Below are 18,338 nucleotides of genomic sequence, written 5' to 3' on the forward strand. Positions count from 1 at the left end.
TATAAAATATATTTATATCAATGATATATATTTTTTAATAAAGGGGTTGACCGATCAAGTTTGTTAAAATAATAATGGATACTTTTTAGTAAATATTGAATATTCTAAGATTCTGCTTCTGCTATTTTTTATATTTGTTTATTTATTTACCTATAATTCTGTATGTTATAATGATAATATAGTATAATCTTCAGTGTTTCCCCTACCATTGTCTTGGCGGGGCGCTGCGCCCTGCCAACGGAGCCCCGCGCCCTGCCTGAAATTCAAGGTGTTTTTTACTTTTCTATTTTTATTAATTTTTTATTTTTATTATTTAAAAAAAAGTATATCATACTAGGTATATCGAGCACCAATACATTGCAACTGAAGTAACCTATCTACGGCATCAACTGTTCACATTGAACCATGTGCCTTTTATTAAATAAACTAAAGCCTATTGTATTATCCAAATGTGCATGTTTCACATGGCCTTTGCGTGATTATCAAGCATTCACTCTGCGGTCTGCCCACACACACACACACGAAGCACACATCACTTTGTGAATGCACACCACTCACAATCAGAAGAGCAAGAGCGGAGGAAAAGGAGAGAAACAACAGCTCTTGTCTGCGCCGTTGTGTCCGCGCCACCAGGTTTCAAATTCGTTTATTATTATGTTTTAACCGCAAGTCGTTATCGTCACGGGAGAAGGACACAAACAGCCTGCCCAGGTGGACAACGAACGTAGCGTGCGCATTCTAAAAATAGCTCACAGACTGGGTGAGGCAGGTTCCGCGGTTTTGAAACTACAGTATTGAATTTGACAGAAAACAATAATGAAACGCCAGCAGAAGAATAGTTAATGAGTTGGGTGAAAAAAAAAGACAGGAGATGTGAGTTGGTTTATTCAGTAATTAGCTCAGGATAATGTGGATGTTCTGGGTCTACACCTGTTGATGTGAGGCTAATGCAGGATTTGCTAGCTTGGATGCTACCGCATTTAGGGCAGTGACCCAACAAATTGGTCACTTAAAATGTATCGTCAGCAAGTATGGACAAGCAGGACGCTTGTTTAATGTTAGACTCACACCAATAGCTCAGTATTGATCATAACACGATTGGCTTTCATATCAGAGATCAGATGAGGTGGAGCTGCCTCCAGCAATAGAGGATAGCATGCAGAGAGAAGCCAGCAGCAGCAGCACAGGCTTGCAGCAGTCAATTTATATGCTGTAGTCAGTGTGATCTGATCTATCAATATGAGAGAAAAAAGTGTATGATCATATGATAAGAAGCTAATACTGGTGTGAATTAACAGTAAATAAAGTACAGTGTAACCATGTACATTGCTATTACTTTTTAATGTACAAATACTTTGTTACTGTACGATATCAATAACAATAATCCACAGCTCCTCTCTCTGCTCCAGAGGGTAAAAAAAATTCGGGTGTCCCGAATTTTTTTTCTCGGAATACCCGAGCAGCACCCTGCCAAGGCAGTAAACCTAGGGGAAACACTGATCTTATTATTATATATTATACTCTTATACCATTTTAATGATAAAATAACTTCTTGTTTAAGAGAACATGAAAATCTACCTAATCTTTATGCTGTATGTTCCTCCTTCCTGACATCAGCAATTGACTCAATCAGATATATTTATGTGATAAATATCTTATATAATCTGCAGGATACTATAAGAAACAACAGGCCTGTTGCCTACACAGCAGCCGACTGAGGACAACCTCTGGTTTCTCATCAATTCATCCCATCCATCAGAATGTGCCTGTGTAGTTTGAAGCATTTGAAAAGGGCAATCAATAGCATCGCTCTGGCTGCATATAACTAAGGGGGCCGGGCCGACGCTGAATGACCACTTAACTAAATTAACAATCTCCCATTAGGCAGCAATAATTCATCGCTGTTCATAGCCACCTCCTTGGTGATTCTGGGTCGCTGTGCAAGGAAGGATATGCATTATGATATGATATAAGATAATATGATGTTTTTTAAGTTAAAACTTTTGCAGCCATAAAGCAACGTCATCATTTTGTCACCATGTACTTGCACAGAAAATGCATGCGCTTGTCGGTTATCTTCACACTGACTGCTCTCGTTCCACATAAACGTGTCAACAAAAATAGAATATGGTTATTTTAGTATTTCTTGACAGTTAATCAGTTTGAAATATGTCAGGGAATAATGAAAGAGTCAGGAGCAGCGACAGTGAGCTGTTAGAGAAAGGGCTGCAGGCGACAGGCTGCACATCTCCAACTCCTCAGCCAGGTAACCGTCGACTATCTGTCTGACAGTTGCTCACAGAATGATGGAAAACTCCAATTATTGCCCAACTTCTTTATTAAAACGACTAACGTTTTCTGCCCCCAGTAATCTGGGCCTGTATTTTTCAACCACATTTTCTCTTACTACGAGTAAATAGGGTGTCTTAAAATCAACTGAGATTGAAAGTTAAGACAATAAAGTTAAGTATTCCATAGTGAGAGTACTCTTGAACACATCACGAAAGAAGTAGCACACTGCTTCTGCCAGGTCATTGCAATAAAAAAGAAAAGAAACTTTAGTGCATCTTCAATACAGGTGACAGGTTTTGGGGTTATTTTTAGCGGTATCTTACCTGTACCAGCAGCGTGATGGGGCCACTCTTGTCCACCTCCAGGATCTCTCCGTTCTTGGTCCCCACCAGGATGTGGCCGTGGCCCAGAGATATGGCACGTATGGAGGGGTTGTCCTCCAAGAGCAACCCTGTACAGTGGATGAATCATAGAGACCTTAGCTTCAACCAGGAGGCAATCTTCATGTCGGCTAAAAGCATTGACTGTTTTAAATGGATTTGCATTGGGATGGTTGCATTTCTATAACAAGAAATAATGATCCAAGGACAACTGAGAACCGGGGGAACCTTTTTACCTTTAGAGCCTGGAGCTAGGACGGATCGCTTGATGGCATAAGTCTTGAGGCATCTCTCGAATGTGTCGTCCCACAGAGCAACTATACCATCCTTTCCTCCAGTCACAAATCCCTATAAAAATATTCACATTTACATTAGCGAGAAAAGCCTTCCAATTGAAAATGTCAAATGCAATATGAAAACTATACAAAAACAAGTAACAGACAGAAAAATACACTTCCAATCTAGGTTCATAATTGATTATTTTCCGAGAAAAGTTTGTCTATTTCCCCGCGGTACCTTTTCTAGAGCGTGCACACTGAAAACCGGGCCATCATGAGCCTTGACAGTCTTCATGAGGAACATGTCTCTCCAGATGCAAATGTCCCCGTTGCAGGTGCCTGAAAACACCATCTCCTCCGACCAGCCGTACACAGCGCACATCATAGTCTCCGTCTTCCCCATGTTCCCCTTGCGCCCAATTAGACCACCACCTGAAAGAGAGACAAACATTCAACTCTCAGTAAGATGTGTCACCGCTAAGCCAGAGATCCGCTTGTTAGAGCCTCGGCTCGTCAACAAAAAGAAAGCTCAGGGGTCTTACCAGCCTTATGCCAAAACTTTATATGCTTCACACCCGCTGTGATAAGCTTGTCAGGAAGGTAGGGATTTATTTTGACAACGAATATCTTGTCCTTGCTTCCCCTGAAAAGTATGCATGGAGAAAAAGCATTAAATGTGTACATTTCTTCACATACACTCAAGATGTTTTATCTATTATTAAACCTTGGTCTTGAGAGAAACAAAATGTACTTTCATCATTTTTTGCCCACAGTTGGAATGACAAAGTGGAAATATAAATAATGAATTCACTCTGACTGTAAGCAACAACTCAAGGGCAGAGTGCACTGAGGCTTTTAATCACGGCACAGCAATGTGGAAATATGCCTCACTCTCTGTATCTCAATGTCTGAACAAAATTAAGTTGCATAGTTGGAGTATAACAATGCGTCAGAAAAGGCACAATGAATCCAGGTATAGGGTGACATGGTCAAATAAAAACACATGATATGTATTGTGACACGATATACAATATATGATATACGTTATTAATGGTTACAAACTTTATTTTACAGTGAAATATTCTGGCCATGATAATGTTTAATGAAAATCAGAAATCATGGCAGCCACAGTACTTCTATCAAGCTATTATTTAGACAGGACTCAAATATTTTATTTGCTTTTATTTAATTGTTTTTCATTTGTATTCCTTCGTTCATTTCTGTTTATAATCACATTGTATTTTATACATCTTTCTCTCACTTTGAGAGAAAATAGAAAATAGATAAAATAACATACAAGTAACTGACTGTGGCACCAGACGGGATTAGTTTTGACATAAAAACACACTCTCACATTTTAAGGTCACATTTCTTTCACGGCTTCTTAGTAACCATGACAAACGCACTAGAATGAGAGATACACTTTATGTATTTTGCCCTTTTATTGCATCGCACAATATGAGCAGTGAGGATAAGTGGCTGGTCCTTTTAATGCGCTGGACAACACCTGACACTTTAAGTTCTCTAATCGCTGCCCTTTGTGCTCATCTCCCTCTAGCACCCACTCCCCCTCTCCCAGCTGAAGACTAGACAGAGGCGGTGCACAAGCAAGGCTTTGTCAGGCCCCATTTCCCTCTGCCCGCCTCACTGCACTGCCCACCAGGGTCTGCAGAGGAGATTAGTGCAGCTCCAAGCTGTCCCTGAGCCTGGAAAACAATACGCAGGAGAGCAACCGCGACGCACGGCTCCAAACCAGCCAGGGGAACGGAGTAGATACTAAATATGAACATCAAGTGGAACAAGCAACAAAGCAAAAGAAAATCTATTTTGGGATGCAGATGTTTGCCAGTATGATACGTCTGCTGGTTCAGGTTATATAATAGTACCTGCTGTGAAGTAGAGGTTTATTTTAAGGTCTTATACTCAAGTTTGTTTCAGAAACAAAACTGGTAGCATGTAAGTACTACGTTTTATTTCTTAAACCCATTTGACTTACGATATTATTTTGTAACGTCAGAAACCCGGTTCATCTGTAGAAAAAACTTGCATTACTAAATATGTTTTCATAGCTAAATACAATCTGTTAACAAGCAGCCAACTTGCCGATATGAGCCCATTGAAGATTAAAAGTGATTCTCTTTAACTATGGATCTGCAGATTGGGCCCTGAGGCAAACTCCTACTCCAACCATTCAGGGTTAAGTGTTGCAGTGGAGCCGCCTCGTAACTAATCCCCCATTTTTCCTCTGCTCCATCAATCACGCCGCCAGCTCTGCACAGCAAAGTGGCTCCAATTTAACCCTCATCCATAAATGTCCATATTTAAACTAAGAGCGCTGAAACGATCGTTAGTGTTGAAAGGAAGGATTGTCAAAGCTTTTGAGACATGGGGCTGTGTGCTGATAAAAAGGCAAACCTGCAGCCGTGTAAACACTCTTCTATAACTGTACTTACCGCATGGCAGACAGCTTCTCCCCCTTCCTCCAGTCCCACAACACAATGGTGTGATTTTCGTCCAGGCCCACCGAGGCCAGCCGTTTGCCATCCGCTGTGGAGGGAAAAACAAAACTATTAAGTCCAGCACGGATCTACAGATCTTTGATCTACAGCAGGTGATTCACCGACACCAACATCTCACTGCCTCTGTCTGGTGCCAATTAAGGGAAGCGAGATGAACAGCTCTACCTTGATGCAGTCAGACTGCCAAGACTAACGGACAGCAGAAATAGGGTTTTCATTGTAAAGTGTGTGGCTTGTGAATCTTCCCGTTTCTTTAATGTGGGAAATAAGATATATTGTGTTCCCCTGTGAAAGCTAGGATGTGTGGAGTATTGGTAAACATGTTACGTTGAATCGGCCTGGATAAGAGACAGTCTAAAAAAACAGTGCTGACTCACCAGAAAAGTCCAAAGCACACACTCCGAGCTGGTGGAAACCCCTCAACACAGACATGGGTTTTAACGTTTCTGTGTCCCATATGTGGATAGCCGAATCTCTGCCGACCTTAAAAGACAAGAATATCCAAAGTATGAACGCAATCCTCTTGATTCAACTGATTTATACAAGACCATGTTCAATATGTCTTTATGCTCATCTCTGTGGAGCCATGAACTTAACTAATAAAAAAATGTTGAACATTTGATGTTAGGAGAGCTGGTAGCTACCTGGCCTGTTGCTACAAAGTCCTTCAGAGGGTGGATAGCCAGACACAGGATGTCATCGTCATGGCCCATGTAGAAACGTTGGGTATTCTGCTGTCTGTTGTACACAACCCCAATGGCAGCTACATGGTAGACTATCTCCCCGGTCTGGGTGTAGAACAGGTTGCTCCTGCAATCATAACCCCTGTAGCTGCAAAGGTAAGAAAGGGAGGAAAAGGACTTTATGAAAGGATTCATTACAAAAGTGAGATGTCCAATTTAAAAACGCTAGCCTAATTGAAATTCATCTCACAATATCTGCCTTCCCAGTTTCTCTTTTATGATTCTACAGAGGTAAGCCTACCCATGAATGAAGTGCAGCTTCACCCCGCTCCCCGGTGCTCGCTCTCTCTTCTTCATGGCCGTCGCTCGATGCTTCTCTTTGCACTGCTCTTTGAGCTGAGGTAGATCTTCTTTATAAATCTGTTCACATGTAGAAAAGTGTGTCCCTTCTCTGTTGATTTTGCAGAGACATGTTTTAAAAGGTGAACATATCTGATGTGAAAACAAACCTGTCGTCGATACGTGAGCTGGGTCTCTTGCTCGATTTCTGAGTCCATCTCAGGTACGTCTGACTGATCAGAGTCCGACTCCTCACTGTTAGAGTCTGCCAAGCTCTCTGCGGGCAGAAACAAGGCTGCATCACACCTTGCAAGTAAAGAGTTACCTTGCCTTTAAATAAGACAAAAATCCCACTGCCGGAAAGTGACAAATACTTCATCCTGTTTCAGTTGAAGTGAGGGTCAATCTGTGACATCTGCTATTTATCAGGCAGCCGTGCTTTACAGTGACATCGCTCAAGACACATTTAGAAAAATGCTGATGCAGCAAAGTACAGCCGTGCCAAGACAAGGCAATAAGCAGAACTGGCAGCTGAGGGCGGCTACTCACAAGATCCATTAGGAAAATTAAAAAGAAAGGCGGTAAGTATGTGCTTTAAATTCAGAAAGCACAGCTGTGCTCTGTCTCTGGAACAAACATTTGACTTGGGAATGACAATGCAATTATACTTTCTAAGCTTTGTTCACTTTTATTGGATCTGTCCTAATTAATGGGATGGCTCTCTGCACAGATTCATAAAACTGGTGGCTCAGGAGCAATCTTAAGGAAAGGAACAGTCTCATACATTACTCTCTGGTGGTTTAGCACATCAAGTTCAGGAGGCTAGTGGGAGCAGTGTTATGTAACAGTTACCTTAACATATTACTCCTTAAAATGCGTATTAATTCCACAATACTGATTAAATAGTCTTGTTTAAACAGATACAAGACATCTTATGACATTTGCTCTTGTTTAAAAATAATATGCACACCAAAAGCTCTACAGCTTCCCTTCTCTTGTCTGTCAAACTTGTCTTTTCATATTATTGGGTATAAGTCAATGAGTGATCTTTAAATGGTGTTGGAAAGCAGATTTTTCAACAGGTGTATTTTTTTTCTATCCCAAAAGCAATACCTTTAAAAGGCTTGCGCACTGCAGTACTTGAGGGGAAGATTGAGTCTTCCAACTTTCTATCTCCACTCAGACTAATTTGATAATGTTTTTGGCAGGAGCTTCTGATTTTTAGAAATAAACAATAACTTTAATGCAACTCAGTGGTCTCCACTCACAGCTTCATGAAAATGGAACTAATATTGCTAATTAAAGCAATTATAATGTCAAATGTAAATCCTTTTATTGGGTAAAACTTATTTCGGGGGATTTCCTCTTACCTTGTGGCGCTATATGCACAGCCTCTTTAGACTTCCTCTCTGGAACAAACTTCCACTGGAACACCGAGTGATCGGCCCCACCAATAGTTATGACCCACTGGTAGTCATGTGACCATCTGGCGTTTGTTATGTGAGCTGAATGACCTAAATACTTTTTAAATTTTGCACCTAAAATCAAGAGGAAACATTTCAGTAACACAACAGATAATAAAAGCGGAATTCATGCCATCATTTCAAACGTTACCTTTTTTTACACATGGATATCGTAAAAGTTTGACCAATCCATAGTCGTCAGCTGTTACTAAGACTTGATTGTTAAAGTTGGCGTCCACAGAGTTAATGTCATTGATATCCGAGTACTTGGGCCATATTCCATTGACCTCAGGGCCCAACACACACGTCCACGAGGCCCACTGAACCAGCTTCAGCTCCTCCCTGTTGGTCACCTCCTTCCCACCTCAACAGAAGAAGACAAAGAAACTTTATCTCACAAAGGAGCTCGGTGACAGTATCATATCAAAGCAACTGCTTCTCGGCTTTTGATTGTAAGTGTTATACGGAGAAATTGATTTATATTGATATAACTTGGGAACCTGGACTTACTTGGCATTCTGTAGAAGAGCCTCCTGCCGCTGCCGTCATTTATCTGCAAAAACTTGCTGTCCGTGGACCAATCCATGTGCGTAATGAAGCTGTTGGATCCAATGCACTCGCCCACTTTCTTGTACCTCTGCACCACGCCATAGATGTCCACTGAATTATCGTTAGAGCCAACAGCCAAGTGGCCCCCGTCGGGAGAATACTTCAACTCATGTATGGCTTCCTTCCTGTCCTTGATGTGGACCACCTCTGTCATATCTCTGCAGGGGACAGCAGAAAAACATGTAGCTTAAATTAGGAGCTAAAATGAGCACAAAATGACGAAGCTCTTCATCATTGTGGCCATTCACAGAGGATTTTACATTTGGAATTGTGTACCCACCTGACTCGCAGAACGGTGAAGGAGCCATCCTTCATTCCCAGTGCCAGGTGAATGCCATCAGTGCTCACGGCGGCACAGCGGATCGGCTCCTCCATGTTACAGCGAGCAATCAGCGCGTGATCTATAAGGCTCCATATCCTTTGGACGCAGAGAAGTAGGACAAATGAAGAGGCAGAGCAGTGATGGGATTACAGAGTCAAACAACCACAGCAATGAGGTCTGCCCTGTGTCTTTGGACTGTATACTGACAGCCACAACTGCAACTATTATTGTAGACTTTAGTGAGGAAAGAGGTGAAAAAACTCAACTAAATGAATTGGTGCACCGTTATTATAGCATTTTAGAACAGCTAACTTTGCTCAAATTATGATTAGGTATATATAACTAAATATGCTGATTTAGGGCTGTATCAGATTTCACCTAAAGGATTAATTTGGCAGGAAGAATTTGAGATAACATCATTACATTGAAATCTATTGAAAATGTTTGACATTGTTTATTGTGTGTTTTGTTTCATTTTTTGGCAAAGGATTGACACTCACAATGCGAGTGTAGGAAGGTGCAGAGAAAGTCTGTCACCATAAATTGAAGCAACGTGTGCAAAAATAAAAAATAGACTAATGGATAGAGTGTGTGGGGGGTGTTGAGGAAGGAAACCAAAGCCAGAACGGAAAGAAAACATTTTTTTTTGTCATTTTATAAACAGGGCTATCATAAAAAACATTCTACTAGTTACAATACAAGTAATAGAATCGTAACGTGAGCGGCTCCTCACCTGACTGAGCGATCATCACTTCCTGTCATGGCCAAAGGCTTGGTGGGGTGGACGGCGAGAGCCCACAGCTCCCCCTCACAGTGACCCTGCATGATGAGGAAGGGCTTGGTGCGGTCGTGGACCACCACCTCGAAGATCTCGCTGTCCTGCGTGCCCACCAGGATGTGATCTCCCCGCCAGCACACGCTGCGCACAGACAGCCCTACCAGAAACACAAAACTAGACTTCAAAATCACGGGAAAAAACCTTGAAAAAGCATGCATACATTTGACGACGCTTAAACAGTCATTATAAGAGACGCGACAGGGATAATAAAGACAGGAGGTGCATATAGCCATCTGCAGACAACCCAGGGCCGAGGTTTTAACAGAAATTATAATGACGGCACATGTTGTCAAGCCAATCTGCAAACTGTGACGCTGGGTAATACAGCAAGAACAGGATGAAGGAAGCATGTGCTGTATACATAATGTGAACATGACATCTGTATACGGCGTCAAACTGCAGCAGAGCTCTGACTTACTGACAACAAGAGGAACAGCAATGTGCAGACGGCTACAAACAGACTGACATGGTCATATACTCCATCTGCAGTCACATTACCCACCTCGGCTATTTTCACCTCTAGCTACTGTTAGGTCCAAGATTATAAATACAAGAGATGGAGAAAATAGAAAAGAAGAAAGAGGGGGTTAGTAAAGAGAACAGAAAGGGTGTTTTTCTTTTGTTTGATTTAGACAGTTCTTCCGTTGCTTCAGGAGACCACAGTTTGGCCTGCAACGTTTCAGTATCAAAGGAAGGAGGAGGTGGTTTGTCTTTACCTTTATATCCTTGGTCTGTTTCCCTGAGATCAATGACAGTAATTGGTTTGAAGTTGAGATCCCACAGCCGGACGCAGCCGTCTCGGCCCCCGGTGGCGAAGCCCTCCTCACAGACATTCATGCTGAAAATCCCTGACTGGAGGAAATGACAGGCTGTCAGTGAGGATCTGCACAACAAATGAGCAATGACAGAACAGGCCCCAGCAACACACCGCATATTGCTGCCGCTCAGCCAGGCATTTGTTTAAAAGCGGTGGCCTCAAGATAAAACAGAACTAGGTAAACGGGAGGTGTCATATTTGTTTATTTATTACTGAAGTGCTCCACTGATGACCTCCTTTAGCTAACAGTTTCTGTATACACGACAATGCACCTTGTAAAACCTTCAGTGAGACATTTGGTGGCACAAAAAGCGGCCGTGCACATGTACTGTATTTATTATCCCCTCCCCCATCCACCCATCCCCTCACCCAGCTGTTGATCCCATAGATATCATTTAATCCTGCGGAGCAAACGGCTGATCCTTTTCTACTGAGTTGAATCAAACGTAGCCAGCGTGCATGGCTCCGACCCTGTTTAAGTTGACTAGATTTACTGTGAGTCTTTTGTATCTGGTGCAGCAGGATGCAAAATCACGCGGTGCCACACAGCAGGAAAACACAGCCAACTCACCCCATGAGCTCCTTGCACTGTCCTCATCAGGTTAATCCCTTTCCACACGTAGATGTCGCCATTCAAGGCACCTGAATATGTGACCTCGTCCTTGGCGCAGGCGAGGCAGAGGATGGTTTGGAGATCCCCCGTTTTGCCGAAGACACCACGTTTGGGCGTGAGAGCATTACCGCATAAGCTCCAAAACTGCAAACAGAAAAAGAGTATTGTGGCTAATAATCCCCCCTTGTAATCCTGTCCTGCAAGAATTATGGAACATTTTGATTCTACAAAGTCAAAAACATCCAGTTATTTATGGTTTGACAGCCACACACAGAGCAACTCCATTAATATCACAAACACGTACACCTTGGAAGAAAGCAAGGTCACACTGCAATGTTCCCCCCTCCTCTGTACGTGATACTGAGAACTGTTGCTGGGGGTCAGTGCTGTAACCACCTGATCAGCATTCACAGACATAGACGAACACAGACGCGTGGGCTCATTATTTATGAACAAGGTCATTGGGATGCATGGGTATGGCCTCCTCTGGGGGACTCAATCTATCAAACAGGGGAGGAGAGAGTTAAAGAGAGACGCTCTGTCTGCATGGAGATGAGATCACAGGGAGAAAGCTCGAGGAGGGTGTCTTGAATGCAGAGACACGGCTGTCTGCACGTTAAAAAAAGAGACACATTTATCCCAGGCAAGCAGCAGGAAAATGGCAGAATGGCTTCTTCTCTGATTTACCTGAAGAAGAGAGAAATCTGATACAGCTCAGAAAAGACAGAAATTGTAGGTGGTATTGTGCCTTTACAAACACAATAAGTCTTGCTAGTCACACGATGAATACATGAGCTTCTCCACAGTGACAGCCTGTCACACCCTCACTAACAACTATCCTCCTGACTGATAGGGCTGCTGTGTGCTAACAGGAGGGATCGATTATCACAGACAGCCATCGCAGCCGCAGATACAGCCCTGCAATCACACATCTGAAGCTTGTAGCACCTCAACAGGACAGTTCTTTCTTAATCCTGAGCTCCTGACCAAGCCTTAAGTGAGCATTTGCATGTGAGGGGTCGAGCCTGAAGGTTAAGTAGCAAAGATCAAGGGTGTGCGTGTGCGAGTAATCTGGGAAGGTGTATGCGCAGGTGAAAGTGTGTCAAGTGCTGGGGGTTGGCTGAGATGGGGGTGGGAGTTTTTTGTTGTGGCCCAGCCTGTTGCAAAGGAAGCAGGGATGGATGCGGCCTGAATGCACAGCCCTCCCTGCCCGCAACTGATAAGGCAGCATGGCACGGGCGGCGGCTAATCCCTTCGCTGCTGAATTACTAAGGAATCGTGATGCTGAGGGGGTTTACGGTGAGGACAGGAGCAGCAAAGAAAAGCACAGAGGGAGAAGGAGAGCACCGTAGAATTGTGCTGGAAAATGAAACTGCAATTTTTATATGGAATCAGGACCTGGTTGCTTTCTCTAAATAACTTCTTTTTTTTTTTTTGAATCCTCCAAAAAACCCTCTGGTAGGCTATAGTAGAAGTCTCTCCTCATGGCCCAGTAAGTCATGAGTTACCTTCACAATCACTTCAAGGTTCATCAACCTTTTAAATTAGGTGAATGCAAAGAGGGGTGAATCTCATCAGCTTCTGCTTTCATCTTGCTCATAATATCCCCCCTGTCAGACCACAGTGACCCTGAAGGATGTCAGAGTGCTAAATGCTACGCTAACAGAGGTCAACTCTTTGGCAGTTCACTGCAAAGAAACTGCTGAATGTCGATTTTCTCAAAAGCTGTGGTAATTCATCCCCATGGTGTCAAACTCAAGCTCACCTCTCAAACATACAATACAAAAACACACTCAAGTATTTACATATATGGTTGATGATGCTGTGATGTTAAGTTACAGCATTTGTAGTAAATGGGCTACAACTATAGTTCCCAATCTGAGGGATCTAGAGATTATTAGGATATTAATTAAAACATTTCTGGTGTACAATATTCAGTTTCTCTTTTTATGTGTTCACCCACTTTGCGTCTTTAGAAATAAAGTTAAAAATTGAAAGTGGTGGTGAAAAGATAACTATTTGTTTAAAGGGGTCACAAGCCAAAAGGACTGGGCTAAACACACAAAAACAATGATACAGTCCTTTTCTAATCAGCAACCATTTAGGCTGGGGGCAGATGATTGCTAAGTGTGGTGTTTCTGTGTGTGTGGGCTGAAGATGCCATGCTACGGTCTGACATGTCCTAAATGAATAAAAACACAACACACTGTATAATTAGCTGGGAGAAGCTGCATGTAGGAGAGCGTGGCCAGCAGCCTTGGCCCTCGTCACAAGAGGTTGTGTTTTCCTCAGCCCACTAGTGAGTGGATTACTGAGACTAAATCTCCCGGATGCTCTGAGTGCTATAATCGCTGAGCGAGCACAGGACCGGGGAGCAGATGTCCCATGGTCCGCAGGGTGAAGGCTGGGGCATTATGTGGGACAATTGCTGGATTGCCTTGGCATCAGCAAACCAGAAGGGAGGGAAAGAGGAGGAGGGGGAAGACTGGAGGATTCAGTGTGGGTTGGGGGGGGGTGCAGTGGCCGGAGGAGGTTTCTGTGCCAATGGCGGTGGGGGAAGAGTTCAGGGGGGAATTACTACGAGAGGAGGCAGGTCAAGCTGGATTGAGTTGAGGGAGTCATCAGTGACATGTTATCCCATGGAAATAGGAACAGTAGGCTAAACCTCCCGACTGCATCACATGCTGCGATGTTCAGCCTCCCAGGGCCAGTGGTCACATTTGACATTTTATTCCAAACGTTTTGAAAATAAGCTTCATCTGCGGCTTTGGAGTCCTTGTAACTTCCTAATGGTCATACCACTCAAGGAACACTAGTACCTATCCCAAGGCCAGGGTTGGCAAAGACACCCTGCATGAGCGACACTCTTCTGTGAAAAATAAGTAATAGAGATAGGCCCGAAAATGAAGAGAGCCCAGCCCAGCTACAGTTTGCACAGTTGAGTGTTTTCCAAAAAGCTGAATGAGGAGAGCTAAAAAGGGGAGATGAGTCGCAGAGTCATAGTTCCTCCAAAAAGGGAAAAATGTTTCCTCTGTGCGCTGCAGATTACTACAAATTTGAGGGAAGAGTCTGTGAGTCATTGCCCGTCCTACTTATGTTAAGACCCTAATAACCATGAACTCTGATATAAAATGAATTTGCATACATCTATTTTAAGACTTTGATATGGTCATGGCGATAAAGCATGCAAGCCAGGGAAGAAGGGGGCATGTAGCCAATGGATTCTTCAGACTTACTAAAAATCATAATCTGTTTTCAAATATTATGCAAATGAGCCGCAAGAAATCTCAAGAGGCAGCTGTAACCGACAGGGCGTAGAATGACCAGGAAGTAGCTGTACCTTGATATGTTTGACACCACAGCTTACAAGCTTGCTCGGCTGGTATAAATCCCATGATATGTCGAATATCTGCGGGTAAAAAAAACAGACAATGATTATTACACGATAACCAAAACACGTTATCAAGCTTGTCATTATGCAAAAATAATGATCGTTCGAAAATAACTCTTCAATTTGATTTTCATCTAGTTACATGTTTCTCAAATGTAATCAGAAATCTTGAGATCATATTTCAAAAGAGATGGAAAAGGAACGGAAAAAAACACAGTAAAAGTGAAAAGAAAGTGTTGCGTGTGTATGCTTGCACAGGCTGAGTTATAATGGTGTGTGGGCTGAATGAGAAAAGAACAGCTGCCTGTATTTCATCTTTTTTAAATTCCTTTTCATTAGCCGTGCGCCCTCTCAGAAGGGCTCCGGAAAGCCCACAATCAATCAGGCCTAACTTGTTTATGTCCCCTTTGGGCACGCGCTCCATCCAGCGTTTATAGCGAATCCAGTCGGTCGATACCGAGCTTGTGACAGAGACAGACAAGACAGAAAAGTGTGTACCCTGTCTGTATGACCGGGAGCGGCTGCCAACACTTTTCCTTTCCTCCAGTCCCACACACAGATTGTGTTTTTGGAGTCCAAACCCACAGACACCAGACACTGCAAAGAGAGCAAAAAGAAAGAAAAAAACATCACAGATTGAACTGACTCTGCTCTGTTGCACTAATAACTGCATAACAAACTGAGCTAGCACTGCGGCATGACAGGCTACAGTGTGAGGGCTCCAGAGCAGAACAGTTGTCCAGCCCCCTGGCGCTTCCACTGAGCACATTTGAGTGCTTTTTGCTGGAGGAGCCTCCTATAGCTGAGTGAGTGAGTAGGCAGCAGCAGAGCAGAAGAGAGAAGAGCAGCTATTATGGAAATCCTTCTATACTTGCTTTACATGATAAAAGATGTCCTCCTTATCCACTGTTAAATAGGTGTTTGACTGTGATAACAGGTCTGCGTTGAGGCATTTCTTACCTTGTATTGGATCAGGGGGTTTAAAAGTAACTCAGTAACTAAAACACTCAAGTAATCGTTTTATCGATGTGGCTTTAGGCATGTCTTACTGCCATTGGACGCCAATCGGTTCAGCCTGAAATATCCCAATAACTGTTAGAGGGAATCTCTTGAAAGTGTGTACAGGCCTTGATGGTCCCATTCAAATGAATCTTAATGACTCTGGTGTTCCCCTGCCATTTTCCCCATCACCACCATGAGGTAAAAATGGTAACTATTCATTTGGTTTATGACCAATAATCTTCAAAACGAATCCCTTTCCCATCAGCCTCATCTAGTCTTTTGTTTAGTGCTAATTTGCAACATGCTACATTAACATATGGAACATGGTATTCAATAGATCTGCTTTATATAAACTTGTTAGCATTGTCATGGTGAGGATCATAGCATGCTGACGTTAGCATTTAGCTTAACTTTGCAGAGCTGCTAGCATGGCTATAGATTCTTAGTCTTACTAATATGAGCTAATATATCCCACTTAGAAGAGTTGGCATTAATAAAATATGACAACTGAGATGCCAACACATTTTAAAAAAGCACCTTGTTGTCACGATATTCATGTTATGTCACGTTTCTATGTCTAGGTTTGGGTGTTTTGCTGTTTTCCCTGTGTTTTTCCTCCTGTCGTTAGTTTCCCTGGTGTGTCTAATTGTCTGATTGTGTTCACCTGTGGCCCTTGTGTTTCTCCTCCCCTGCCCGGCTGTTTCTCGTCTTGTGATTACCCCTCCCTGTATTTAGTCTTGTCTCTTCCTGTGTTCGGTGTCGGTTCATTGTTTGTCTTTCCCTTCTTGTCACGCTCCATGTTTGGGTCCTCGATTATTTACTCGTGCTCCCCTGTTTTTGGTAATGCTAACTTTGTCTCTTGTTTTCTTTTGTCATCGGCTTTTTTTTGTAAATTAAAGCTCGCTTTTTGTTAATACTGCTTTTGGGTCCTACCTTTTCCGCAAACCGTAACACTTGTAGTGTTGAGAGATTATTGTATGCACTACTGTGTGCAGGCATTGTAACATGAGCAACCACAGCATATTATACTCCATATAGGAATAAAGTAAAACAAAAGGTCATGAGTTAAATTCGTATTAACAGGCTGTAAAACTGCAGCTCTGACTAAAGTACCTAGTAGAGATGTCTCAAACATCAGTGATATTGCTTTAATTGACGGGCAGAGTAATGGCACCAGGCATTATTCTGAATTGTCTTGAGTTCAGCTTTGACTTCCTCTCATTCAGGAAGGGGAGTGATGGAACGTAAATAGAGCCGCTAAACTGAGAAGCGGTGAAGCTTCCTCTGCCTTTAAATACTGTCACTTTCCATCTAAATCCCCAGCTCTCTACCCGAGCAGGAAAATAGCACGGGGTCATCTCCCTGTCTCTTACTGCAAAATACAGGAGGTATAACTCTGAGAACTCCCACGGGAGGAAGGGTAAGACGTGGAAAGATAAAAACCTAGAACTGCTACCGAACAGTAACGATTTTCATAGACCACTTCAACATTGGGTTGAGGCTGCAGTGTGTAAGTATTGACTGGTGGTGTGCAGGGTCCTTGCTCAAAACAAAACACGAGAAGGTTCAAAAGCAAGTTACAAATAATGTACCCCTATATTGCAGGGTCCCACTGTCCATGTGCAGGCTGTTTCTGTTCACGAGAGTATCTAAAGGCTTACCATGTGCTAAAGCTTTTCTCACCTTAACACCACGCATTGCAGCTGACTGTTTTCCTGTCAAATCTACCAAGTAGAGCATGTCTGTGTGCAGCTGTCCAGCCAATACTGCTGGAGTAATCACAGATGTGTCATTCAGTAACTCAGCCCGTCGGGTGAGCTGTAAAAGCCAGCCTGCAGCTCTATAGAGGAGTTTTGATTGCTGCCTCTCAAAACGAACATTTCTGTTGACACTCTTTTTCTACGAACCAGTGCCTCGAAGAAGATATTTTAAAATTGGGCTGCAATTCAAACAAGACTACGTAACAGTACATTTCAGTAGATACTATTTGAAAATAGGTGTCATTGTTTCACCACTGTACCTGTCCCTCGAGGTCAAAGGCCAGACAGGCGATGCCGTGTGAGTGCACATCTTTGAGGATGGACACGGTCTGCACGGTGTAGGAGTCCCATACACAGATATAAGGCTCCTTGCCCACCTGTCCTGTGGCCACCAACACACGCTCCGGATGCAGTGCTAAACTGCACAGAGAGAGAAAAGGGGGAGAAAACATCTGGTTAGTATTGCCATGTTGCGTGATTGTGTGTGTGTGTTGGTGTGTGACAATGCATTCACCCTCCCAGCATAAACCACTGGGATGAGATGAACACATTAAGTCTGTGATGGGCCTGAATATGGAAGCAGAGGGGCAGCTTGACGATGTGACATGGTCCAATTAACTCAGTCATGCTCAAATACACAGCCTGGCTTCCTACGTGCCAACAGGGTGTTCGTAAAGTATAAAAAGCAGTGGTGGTGAACATGTGAATTTCATTTCTCTCTATATTTGTCTTTATATATTTTTCAGTGTCCCTTGAACAACTATCTGCCCATGTAACCTTTTTCTAATTCATGTGGGGTTTCCTCGCATCACCAGGCATATGTTTGTAACACTGTTACATAATCTCCCCACTCCACTCATACCTTCCCCACCCACAAGCATTCCCACTCTACAGCTGAGCAACAGCCCACTGTATAAAGCTGTCACTCCCTCTCCTGCTCCGCCCATCCTTTCAGCATCCGCCACTCACGTCCCAGGCAGGTCTGAGTGATTCACTGGGCAATTCTTCGTCTTCTCTTGTCCCGACCTATGT

General features: G+C 43.1%; 1 protein-coding gene across 1 annotated transcript in view; it reads right to left on the bottom strand.

The window, feature by feature from the left end:
• Nucleotides 1–17,933, bottom strand: part of eml5 (EMAP like 5) — a 31,906-nt gene extending 13,973 nt beyond the window's left edge. The window contains exons 1-20 of the mRNA XM_010789135.1: nt 17,821–17,933; nt 17,567–17,726; nt 15,043–15,141; nt 14,494–14,562; nt 11,112–11,297; nt 10,440–10,575; nt 9,619–9,820; nt 8,844–8,981; nt 8,465–8,721; nt 8,106–8,318; nt 7,862–8,029; nt 6,662–6,768; nt 6,454–6,572; nt 6,114–6,300; nt 5,847–5,952; nt 5,404–5,497; nt 3,493–3,593; nt 3,189–3,382; nt 2,909–3,020; nt 2,616–2,743 (exon numbers count right to left, since the gene is read on the bottom strand). Coding sequence (XP_010787437.1) covers nt 2,616–2,743; nt 2,909–3,020; nt 3,189–3,382; nt 3,493–3,593; nt 5,404–5,497; nt 5,847–5,952; nt 6,114–6,300; nt 6,454–6,572; nt 6,662–6,768; nt 7,862–8,029; nt 8,106–8,318; nt 8,465–8,721; nt 8,844–8,981; nt 9,619–9,820; nt 10,440–10,575; nt 11,112–11,297; nt 14,494–14,562; nt 15,043–15,141; nt 17,567–17,726; nt 17,821–17,933 — 2,889 coding nt within the window. The remainder of the gene's footprint in view (nt 1–2,615; nt 2,744–2,908; nt 3,021–3,188; nt 3,383–3,492; nt 3,594–5,403; nt 5,498–5,846; nt 5,953–6,113; nt 6,301–6,453; nt 6,573–6,661; nt 6,769–7,861; nt 8,030–8,105; nt 8,319–8,464; nt 8,722–8,843; nt 8,982–9,618; nt 9,821–10,439; nt 10,576–11,111; nt 11,298–14,493; nt 14,563–15,042; nt 15,142–17,566; nt 17,727–17,820) is intronic.
• Nucleotides 17,934–18,338: the final 405 nt, after the last annotated feature.

The sequence above is a fragment of the Notothenia coriiceps genome, unplaced genomic scaffold (assembly GCF_000735185.1).
Source record: "Notothenia coriiceps isolate Sejong01 unplaced genomic scaffold, NC01 NC01_scaffold00032523, whole genome shotgun sequence".
Classification (NCBI taxonomy): Eukaryota; Metazoa; Chordata; class Actinopteri; order Perciformes; family Nototheniidae; genus Notothenia; species Notothenia coriiceps.